Source organism: Gavialis gangeticus, unplaced genomic scaffold (assembly GCF_001723915.1).
Source record: "Gavialis gangeticus isolate Ggan-Ray unplaced genomic scaffold, GavGan_comp1, whole genome shotgun sequence".
NCBI classification, from domain to species: domain Eukaryota; kingdom Metazoa; phylum Chordata; order Crocodylia; family Gavialidae; genus Gavialis; species Gavialis gangeticus.
Window position 1 is genome coordinate 14,886,271 of NW_017729008.1, and position 10,982 is coordinate 14,897,252.

Here is a 10,982-nt window from a genome sequence, read left to right on the forward strand (position 1 = left end):
GATTGGTTTGTCATTACTATTCTCAGATTCTGCACCTCTTTCCATTCTTGGCCAGAAGCTAGCACCTTTTATTCAAATATCATCACTCCCCCAGAAGCATTTCAACTTCCAATAAAGGTCACTGTTGTAACTTCTCTGTCCTAAGGTACTAGTAGCCCCCAAAGTGCATCATGACTTAAAAACAAGTACTAAAGGCTCTGAAGGTGTGTTGTGGTAGGTCCTAATATCCTCTCAGACACATGAATGAAGTAAAAGGGTATTGTAAGAGGGCTTGTGCCAAGAAAGGGAAAAGTGGTGAATGCCCATAGACAGTGGCTATGATTAAAATGAAACAATAGCTGTTCTTATTTGAGTCCTTAGGAGCAGTCCAACATGGATGTAGAGCTCATCAGGTCCAGTGCCCAGGATGCCCTCGAGGTCCAGTCCAGTCTTCCATTAGAAAAAGACAGAAGCTTGCATACTTCTGAGCCAGGATCAGTTATTGGTGTGCCCAGGCTCTGTTGCATCTGTTGCACAGCTCAAACTCAGGAAGGAGACAATTGAAGCTACAGAGATCAGGGTAGATGGACAATGGGGACAGTAGTTCTGTGTCTAACCAATTAATTCCATAAGTTTTCTTTGGGGAGAGAGGGAAGGGCGAACGTTGGTTATCCACATTAGTCTGAATTCAGGAAGAAGGGGGAGGGGGAGGGCACCTTAGTGGTTCAGAGAGGCATGAGTTTTTATAGGCAACAGCCTACTTTGTCAGATACTCTGAATGGACTAGCAGAAAGAAGGGCTTTTATATAGTAGGGGAAAGGACATAAGACTTCTGAATAGTCTACATTTTAGGATTTTTTAAGGATTAACCACCTGTCCTTCTTTTCCTTAACTGAAAGTTTATTCTTCAGAAAAAAATTAAACTTTTAAAATCTCATAACAATTATTGCTATCTTTTCTTTTCAAAGGGATGGAGGCCACAGGCTGTTCTTAGGGAAGATGGCCACCATTTCTATTCACCAGCTCCTCAAGAAGTTCATCCCTGTGTCCTGGCACCACAAGGGATCAGTAAAGTCCCTGAGAACAGCTTGATTTCACTTGCCTATGAAGAAGTGGCTGCCCTTAGAGAGAGCTCAGCGGAAGGCAGCCTGGAGCCTAGTTCACACTGAAGAAAGTGGGAAGTGATAACCACTATGGCAGAGCTTGATTAACCCATGAGTTTTCTGATGGCATGTTTAGTTCTCTATCTTCTGCTGAAAAATAAACTTTCAGTTTTGACGCACAATCATAAACACAGATGATTAAAAAATCCTAATATAATTGATGCGCACACTTCCAATAACTTAATTATAGAGGTAGTTTAAAAAGTCTGCATCATTCTGTCATCAAGATCATTCAAGGCCAAAATCAAACTATGCCACTGGGTTTGGATAAAGAATCCATTTTCACTTTAACTCCTAAATTAAGAGATTCATTTGTAAAATCTCAGAAAATTCATTCAAAACTCAGTAAGAGCTAAAAAAATTGGGAACAATAAGCTGTAATTTTCATGCAGAAAATAAGAGAATCCCTGCTTTAAGTTCAAAATTTACCTTACTCATAACTATGAAGCTGCTGCTGAAATGCCCAGGAGGGGATTGTATCCTGTCTCTCTTTAGTCAGCATTCAGGTAGATAATCCTCTCCATTTTCCCCCACCCCCTCAAGTTGGCTCCTCTAGGGAGGAGCAAGGGGTTGTTTCACTTAGTACATGGCCCAGCATACATCTCATCTGATTACCTACTCTGACTACTTGCACTATTTCTCCTCATGTTATCATTAGAGAGCAGTTTCCCTCATCTCCCTTCAAGAGGAAGTGGAAGCAGAGGGTGGGATAAAACAAAACTGAAAACTTATCAGGTCTGCACACAGCAGCGCTGCTAACCCACAGCCCCACATAGACCTCCTTTCTACTTCCTTATTGACCCACTGCCTAGAAAATTGCTTGAAATTTCATACAGTTCTTTGGATATGGTAGTCACAAGATGATTTTCAGCCATTTTGCAAGGATTGCTTCTGAGTTACAGGCCTAATGAGGCATTCACATCCAGAAGGTGGTCTCTAAGAGTGCTCTCACACCTCCAGGTAGCTCCCTAAATCAGCCGTCCTCACTCAGTGGACTGCAAGCCATAATGGTGCCATAAAAGGTATCTGGCAGACTGTCCTCACAGAAATGAGAGCTGCAAATTCTCAGATCATTGAGGCGGATTTGAGCAGAGAGCCACCCGGTGAAAAATGCTGGATACCTGTCCTCCCTCCTGTAGATGTAGCTATGAAGGCTGCTGCCTCTATTTTATATGTACCTCCCCCTCGCCCCACAACTGGCTCTTTGCTTTACCCATACAAGGACAGGCTGTGAGACAGGGAAAGCAGAGCTGCAAGGAAGGTGCCTTCATCAGCCCTTGTAGCAGCACTCAGAGCACTGCTTAAAGGAAAGAAGAGAGGACAGAGATGACTTCCCACCCCGGCAGACCCAGGTCTCCTCTTCTCTCAGCAGCTCACCCAGCCCAGGTGCACCTCACCCCCCTCATTGCACTTGCTCATCTCACCAGCTCCACCTCGCCCTCCCCAACTTTAACTGAGATTGCAGCTCAGGCAACAGTTAAACACTGTTCCTGTGAGCCTATCTCTGCCTTCCTGTGGCCCCAGAACCGCTGCCCTGAGCCCAGCTCAGCTCTCACACCATGAACATTTCCTTAAACAGGCCATGCATCCTCACAGACACTGCTGCAAGGGCCCTACACCGAAGCAGGCTGCAGGCAGCAATCAGCTTTGCTGCTACAGGCCTTTGGAGCAGGGCAACTATGCTGCTCAGGGGAGGAGCCCAGCAGCTGCCACGCCCCCAGCCCCATTGTGAGGTGATGGGGGGGGTAGGAGGAGTGTGAGTGACAAGGGCTGTGATTGGATGTGGCAGGACCAGGCAGGCCACATAGGGAGGTGCCCTACAGAGCCCCTCCACTCAGAGTGGTGGGCTGTCAGGGGAGGATGTTGACCAGGGTAGGTGGGCCTGCCTGGGCCTCTTTCTTTCTCCAGTCCTTCTTGCTGCTTGCAGTGCCTTTTTCCAATTCCCCCTTCTGCTTGATTGATTGCTATCCTTTTTCTTCTCAGAAAATGTACGGGCTCCTGGTTGATGTCAGCCTGTTCATGGAGCCCCTTGGCTTCGTGAGGGTCCTTGAATGGGTGAGTTTTGATGGGCAGAGAAAAGCCTAGAGGCGAGTTGTTTTCTCCTGTGCTAGCTGGTGGATAAGAGAGAAGGGGTCCGAGTCTCTTCCTTGGGGCCCTTTTCGCCTGGAAGGGCTCCTGTTTCCCTGTCCTGCCTCATGGCTGCTGGGCTTGGTTTACAGGGCTCCTTCTGATAAGAGCCAATGCTTTCAGCTGGGTGGCGTTTGCTTGGGCCTGACTTATTTACGTGAATTGTGAAGGTGGTAGTATGCTGTTTCTAACCAAGAAGTATGATCCATTGTCTGCTAACCACTGTTTCCAAAAGAGCTGTGTATCCCCTCCCCTTTTTTACAAAAATAAGGAAAAGTGTAGATTTACTATGCTGCGGATGGGGTATTTTGTGTAGTGGGTGTGTGTGTGTGCAGGGGGCAGGTTTATTGAGTAAGATAAAATTAAGAGCTGTTCAGAAAGTTGCATATAAAAGATGAGTTTCACTGATGTGAAAGCTGTGGGTTTGTGGTAGATTTAAGTGATGCTGTGAGCACCTGCTGCTTCCACAAGGCCGCATGTGCCTGGCACATCTGAAGGCAGGCCTTGTTTCTCTGGGCAAGTGCACGAGTAGTCTGCTCTGGACACAAGCAGTCCAAGTTAAATAATAATGCTGAACTCAAAAAGAAAAAAAAAGTTCTAAAAACAGGCTTTTATCATTGTGTTACAAGTACCCTGGGTCACTTAAATTGACCCTTTTTATTTTTTTTTCCCCTCCCTGTTTATGCTACTCAGGAGTGGGGAGTGCAACAGGTGCTTGCCACAAATAATCAGTTTCACTTTTAAGTTGACTTTGCTTTTTTTTAAGCGGCAGTGGTATGTTTAAATCCAAAGCATCTCGGTTGCAATGAGGAAATGCACATTTCTTGTCAATCTATTTAAACACTGAGTTTGTACTGCCTGCAAAGAAAGAAATCTTGTAAGTATAATGATGTGTATGTGTATCAGAGCTTGAGAAACAGGTTAACTGCTTATAGCTCTGCAGACTAGTGTTTCAAAACTTGCCTAATGGAGCCCTGCTTTACTGGGTGACTTGCTTGGGGAAGCTGAATTTGATGAACAAAAGCTTTGTCAATGATTTATCTTCCTCCTGGTGACTCCTTTGAGTGTGAAAACTAGTACTAACATTCTCTATCTGTTTCTATAGATTTTTTCCATCTTTGCCTTTGCCACATGTGGAGGATATAAAGGTGCAACTACAATTTTAGTTTCCTGCCAAGGTGCTATAAACAAAACAGCTACAGCTGTTTTTGCCTATCCTTTCAGGTGAGCTCATCCTTTTTGACTTGTTTTAATTACCGTTTCCCTAAAACATGCATCTAGTTTGCTTTTCAGTAGTCATACAGATGTGAATACTGAAGATGCTAGTCTCCATCCTCTCCAGATTGTGTATTTTGATACCTGAATTAGATTTTTTTTTTTTCCCCCCCCCTGGAGTCCCCTTCATTTTTGTCTCCTTATTGATGTTGTCTTTGAAATCAATACTACTGAACCCCCCCACCCCAATGAAATATTATGTTTGGGGGAGGGGAGTAAAACCTCTAATTACACAAGTCTTCTGGGTTTTTTTTTCTGTGGATTAGATTTAGTTATACTGAAGGACCAAACTTAAACAAAATGCTGTCCCCATTACAGAAAAAGTCTAAGGGCTAAATAGGCAAATATACATAGTATTTTCCATAGTTAGTGGATTCCAACTAGTATGGCAAGGTTAATGTTGTAATTGTAACAAACTACAGCAAGAACTGAACAATATTTTTATAGAGATGGGAGAGGGAGACCAAAAACTAGTAAGCAGACCCCTTGGCAGAGATGAGCAAGGAAGGCTAGAGAAATGAAGAAGAAAGTCAGGCCAAGGCCCCAGTCATCTAAGCATGATTTGGGACCTAGTGTGAGCCTGAGGCTCTAGCTGGTGCCTGCTACTGACTAGTAAAGCCTGTAGGATTCACTGCCCCAGTGTCCAGGGTAAATCATCCATTTGGTTGGGTGAGGGGTGGGGAAGGATGCATTTATTTAATTGGTCTGCTTATTGAGTAGTGTTGAGGGTTGTCATCTTTATCAAGAGCTCTGCTGACTACTGAACTTGCCTTATGAGGTGAGTCTTGATCAGTATCTTGTACCTGGGACTTGTATGTTTAAGTAAGCTTGAAATAGTTAAATTTGAAATAGCTTAAATTTAGGTCATAATTTTCCTTGGCCACTTGTTTTAAATGTACCTTGTAGCAATTTCTGCACTGAGGTTTTAATTCATAAACATATTTTAAACTGTGTGCAACTTCATTTGGTAGTCAGAAAACTCTGCTGTTCTGAGGAACAACTGGGATTACTTGAAAGCATTTCTTCACTTTAAGTTGGACCATGTTGAGGTTTCCAATTAGGCAACCAACACTAATGAGACCTGTTTTTTCCAGACTGAATACAGCTTTATTTAGTGCACCAAATCCCACACGATGCAACAGCACTTGGACTGACACTTATCTTGTGGGTGACTTCTCCTCTTCTGCACAGTTCTTCGTTGCTGTTGCAGTCTTGGCATTCCTATACTGTATTGCTGCCCTTGTTCTCTACGTTGGGTACATGCATGTGTATCGGAGCAACAGCAAAATCCCGCTAACTGTAAGTTATTTTAGTTGCTTGTCTTTTATCTTTTGTGGCTTTCTGTTTTGGAATAAGTATGTCTGAATACCAGTTTTGCATGGGGTAATTATTCATTAAGTGAGCGGGACTCTTTATTTGAGTGGATGGGGAAGACTTGTAAGAGAGTCCTTGCTTAAATAATTTTATTGTATGCCGTCTTTGGAAGTACTGGATGTAGGTTCAAATTCCCTTTTGTTAGAGCAAGGAATTGAACCCAGGTCTTTCACCCTGGATGAATGCGATAATTATTATGCTGCTGGATAAAGGAGGAGACTCCATACTCTCCAACATAGTGTGCAGCCCATTCTGCCATATGTTGTGAGGATATCTACTGGGCTCAACCTTGCTGGTGATGCAAATAGAAGATTGTCTAGTTTGCAAATCTTACTTGATTAACTTTGGTGTGAGATGCCAAACTGCTTAGCACAGTCAAGACTGAGGCACTTTTGAGCAGGCTTAAAAGCAGAACTGCAAGCACCTGCTGGGAAGACTTCATGTCAACCTGGGTTCTTCCAGGTGATAACAGAGTTTTTTTTGAGGGTTTAAATTTTGCATATAAATGCCTGCAGTAGCACTTAGGCTTAAATTCCTTTGTGCCTCTAACCCTGAATGATGACGACAACAACAACAACAAAAAAACAGCAAGGCATAGATTCTGCAATAGCATCTGCATATGTGGGCCTGTAATCAGTAGGAATCTGAGCCAGGCCCCAAAGATCTGCACTTGCAGATCTGATGGTGGGGGGCAGGGGTGGTGGCAGCAAGTTAGTACTGCAATTATAAATATATGGTATAATTGTAGACGCATTGAATGGATGTGTAAAGGTCACTATTCTTTACCCCCCACCGCTTTTTTTTACTGCTTTTGGTTTTTAAAATAAAATTTTTTTTAAAAAAAACTTTTGGTTTAAAACAGTAGTTGACGGGAAATTGTATATAAATATTTCACATGTGTATAAAGGTAGAGTGACTTCTCTTGCAGAAATACCCATCTGCAAGAAGCTCTCTGTATGTTGGTCCTGCAGTTCTTTTCCATCTGTGGTCATAAACTGCAGAGGCTTTCCTTTGGGGTGGGGGAGGGAAAAAAAACTTCAAGACCATGAATATTGCCTGTGCAAGTTAAGGGACCAGCTGGATAACATGACGTTACTTCTAATCTACGATTTTAAATGCAAGGACTTTTAGAACTAGAGCACTTTTATAGAACAAAAGTTAAACTTCTGTGGTATGGTAGGTAGCTTAAGAGACCTACCTGTCTGTAAAATCAAGTCCTTGGCCACAGCAGGTCCATTTCTGCATTGGAGAGCTCTTGCAATCTTTGCTATACCAGTATGATTAAAGAACCAAGTCCCTATCTTGTAGATGGATGCAACTATAATCACAGAAAACTATTTATAACTTATTCCAGTTTGGGAGGCAAAATAAGAGCAGTTTAAAAATTAATTACTGTTCTAATAGCCATTATTGTTTGATGTGCAAATAATCGGTGGGTTTTATTCAATTTTAGAATGAAACAAAACAAAATGGTGGTTGTCTAATACAACACTCCAATCAAAAACCAGAGGCCTAGTGAGCTCCTGCAGAGCCTGGGCAGCATACCAATTCCTGGAGGGCTGAGGCAGTAGGGTAGGGGGGATCCTCACCTGCCCCAGCTCTCTGTGTAGTCTGGCGGCGGCGGCTGCTGCTGCTGTAGTACCATGGGCTTAGGCTGCTACAGCTGAGGAGCAGACTTTTCTCCCACCAGTTGTAGCAGGGGGCACTGGCATGTCCCCTCCTCCCCAGAGTCTTTGCTATGCTAGGTGCAGTTCTGGGCCATCCAGCCATAGAAGCTACACAACTCTGTTCTCAGTAGATTGGGGGTGGGGATTGAGCAGAATAGTGTCCTCCCTCCCCCAGTTCTTTTAGGTGTTTTTTGCCACAGTCAGTGGCTCCTCCTGACCCAGTAACATTTAGGGGGAAGGAGTGGTCAATAAAATGAGCACCCAGGGCAGTCCCTGGGGAATTGTGCCACAAGGCTGCTGCAGCTGAGGAATAGGGTTGGCACATACTGGCAACAGCAACCCTGTGGCATAGGGTCCCCAGGGGCTGCCTCTGGTGAGGTGTTCACTCCCCACCCCAATATGCTACTAAGTACAGAGCTGCACAAGATGCCTTCCTCCCTGCCCCCTTCCTAGTGTATTGAGAAAATGACGCTGATAAAGTTTCATGTTTTCTAATACAGCTTTGTTTCACCCCCTCCCTCCCTTTCCTGCAGCAATTCAAAATGGTCCCTGTATACTAAAATATAATTACAATATAATACTAATGATTAAAGAAATGTAATGCATTGTTTTTTAAATGTGTATCTATATTACATATATTTTTAAAAGGGGGTGAGGGAATGGTGTGGCATTATGGATGGGAATAAATTAATAGCTGTCTGAAATGCTGTTCTTGGTTTAAATAATTACTACTTTGGGAACAGGTACTTGGAGAAGTTATTTCCTCCCATCTCAACTGCTAGGTTGAACGCTTAGAGCTTGAGCATACAAAAGATGTAAGGGGGTCTGATGTATACCAATTTTGTTACCAAGATTGCAAGAACGTGAAATTGTCTGCTTTTCTTGTCAATGCCTTATTTTGATTTGATGGTAAGCCTGATGCTTTCGTTGTTTCCCCTTCACATGAAGGTGGCTGAGTTTTGTATGTGTAGTTCTTGTTTTGTGGCATGGGTTTTTTTGTAAATTAGTAACTGATTTAGCAGTTCTCTTTTTTTTCTTTTTTTTTCTGTAGGACTTTGTTGTTACCGTCATTGGTGCCTTTCTATGGCTGGTCAGTACCTCGGCCTGGGCTAAGGCACTTACTGATATCAAAATATCCACTGGTCTCAGCATTGTTCCAGAAATTGCAGCTTGCCAAGTGCCAGGATCAACTTGTTTGTTTGCTTCAGTCACCAGCATGGGAGGACTGAATGTGTCTGTGGTATGTATGTAAAGCCTTGCAGTGCTATCATCCTGCACTAATACAAGCAAAACCTCTTATTCTGTCTACCTGTAGAATTTCATCCAGTGAAGCTTATAGGTGTTGGTGACCACTTGGGGCCTGACTGAACTTCTTCATGGGCTTTGTACTATTGCAAAGCACTTACTAAAATGCCTGCCTCCTCTTATGATTTACCAAGAACTGTTTTATTCATGAAATAGCTTCCCAAGTTACTGAAAATACCTCTTCCAGTACCTTCCCCTTTTAGCTTTTTACACCTTCTCTCTTCACAGCCTAGAAGTCTCTTTGGAGTAATCAGATTTGTCTAGTACCAGTGTTTGTGATCATTGTTTGTCCTAAGTAGAAGTAAATTCTTGACTCCTTTTTATTCTTGGTATTGAGCCTGGTCTTTGTATTAACCACATCTACCAAGTTCTTTAAACCCCAATACAAAGATTCATTTAATCATTCATGATTAATTTTCTGGTAATGGATAGACAGCTTCCCTCCCACCTCTTGCTGAAGCTTAAGGACTAGCACCAACAGCAGTACCCACAACATTGCACTGTAAGAAGTAGAGTTCACATAAGCTGTTCACTAAACCAGTAGGGATTGGAACAATAATATGTTGTTAGGCAAACAGAGTTCATTCAGTGAATGAGGGAATTGTATAATGTCTTGCATCCGGTAACAAGGATCTCTGCAGCGTGGGTGCTTTCCAGCCATCCTGCTACGATACTGCTAGCAGACCCTCACAAAAGAAAGATCATTAACTGGGCTATTCATAATTGCAGAGTGCTTCAATGCTATAAGCCAAATGCTGCTACTTGCATTATAAGGAGGTTCTTAATTTTTACTTTTTTTTTAAACCCATAGGTTTTTGGATTACTTAACATGATGTTGTGGGGAGGAAATGCTTGGTTTGTGTACAAGGAGACCACTTTGCATAATCCACCAAACACAGCTTCCCAACATCCAGGAATCTATCCAACTCCATCAGGAATATAACAGATGGGTGAGGCACATCTGTTTTTTGCATCCTGTTGCCAACTACTTGGAGCCGCTGGGATTTATTTTTGTAATAATGGATGGTAGACAAACTTGTGCTTTGTCCTTAAAGCCCATGCTTTGCATAGAAACAAGGATGAAAACTTTGAAACATTTATTTCATTGAAATATATACATGGTGCCTTTAAAATGAATGCAGTTTCTTCATTAACTTGTGAATAGCAAAATGTTCAAGTCTTCCTAGGTGCAAACTCTCTCCCCCTCTCAGCAAGGGGTTTTTGCTACAGTTTTTGAGAAGAAGCTGCAACTTTTTATAGTTAATATAACATTGCTCTTTCTTTAAAAGAAAGTGTGATTAATTACAACCTTGTTTAGGATGTTTGGAATTCCAATGTTAAAGGTAATCAGTCAGATGTTATGCATGAGCAATTCTTTTAGAGAACGGAAAATAAAAAGCTTTTTCTAAACTTCTGCTTAGCTCTGGTTGCAAGTCTCTGGCATACTTCTGCAACCATCTTATTAGGCCTTCCAGTCCAAGGTAGCTTTTTTTTTTTTTTTTTTTTTTTTAAGAAAAATATAACAAGATCAGTCTGCAAGCAGAATGTTAGACTCTTGTTTAGACTTTTTTCCTGTGTTCTTTGTTACTATTTCATGCTTTGGGACAAATCTGCAAATAAGTATGATGAAACTTGAATTATTTTCTTGCCATAATTAAGGAGAGAAATGGAAAGAAGTTATGCCCTTACTGATCAAATGATTGTGCCAAGTTCATAAGAAATACTGTGGAGCCCAAAACTCACTCATTAGTAAATTTAGTGCATGTAAATATGTCCAGGCATAGTAACAGCTGATCTTTATAACACAGTGCATCTGTTGAGGATGGATGACTCTTGATGAATTCTTCAGATGTACTATCTTCTGTTAAGTTACTACCCTAAGTTACCTTATTTCTCTCTCCATGCAAAATGTACAAGAAACATGTTTGTTCTTGATTTAAATTGTATTAAAAAAAACTTAAGTGTCAGTGTCATGCTATTTTAAACAACAAATTTTCAAGAATCCCTACCCCCAACTATGTGTGTATGTATATTAGCATATTGTAATGAAATCTCAATCACTTGGGTCCCCCCCCCCCCCCCCCCCCCCCCC

The 10,982-nt window shown here is 42.2% G+C and overlaps 1 protein-coding gene across 1 annotated transcript; it reads left to right on the forward strand.

Moving 5' to 3' along the window:
* The first annotated feature begins 2,795 nt into the window (after positions 1-2,795).
* Positions 2,796-10,527, forward strand: SYPL1 (synaptophysin like 1). The gene is made up of 6 exons (XM_019509421.1): positions 2,796-3,014; positions 3,126-3,197; positions 4,375-4,493; positions 5,639-5,843; positions 8,637-8,825; positions 9,702-10,527. Exons 1-6 carry the CDS (start codon positions 3,003-3,005, stop codon positions 9,831-9,833), a joined length of 729 nt encoding a protein of 242 aa, XP_019364966.1. The 5' UTR covers positions 2,796-3,002; the 3' UTR covers positions 9,834-10,527.
* Positions 10,528-10,982: the final 455 nt, after the last annotated feature.

Coding starts and splice junctions, on each gene's coding strand:
- SYPL1 (XM_019509421.1), top strand. Junction 4,494..5,638: donor GTTTTTGCCTATCCTTTCAG/GTGAGCTCATCC, acceptor TGTTTTTTCCAG/ACTGAATACAGCTTTATTTA. Junction 5,844..8,636: donor ACAGCAAAATCCCGCTAACT/GTAAGTTATTTT, acceptor TTTTTTCTGTAG/GACTTTGTTGTTACCGTCAT.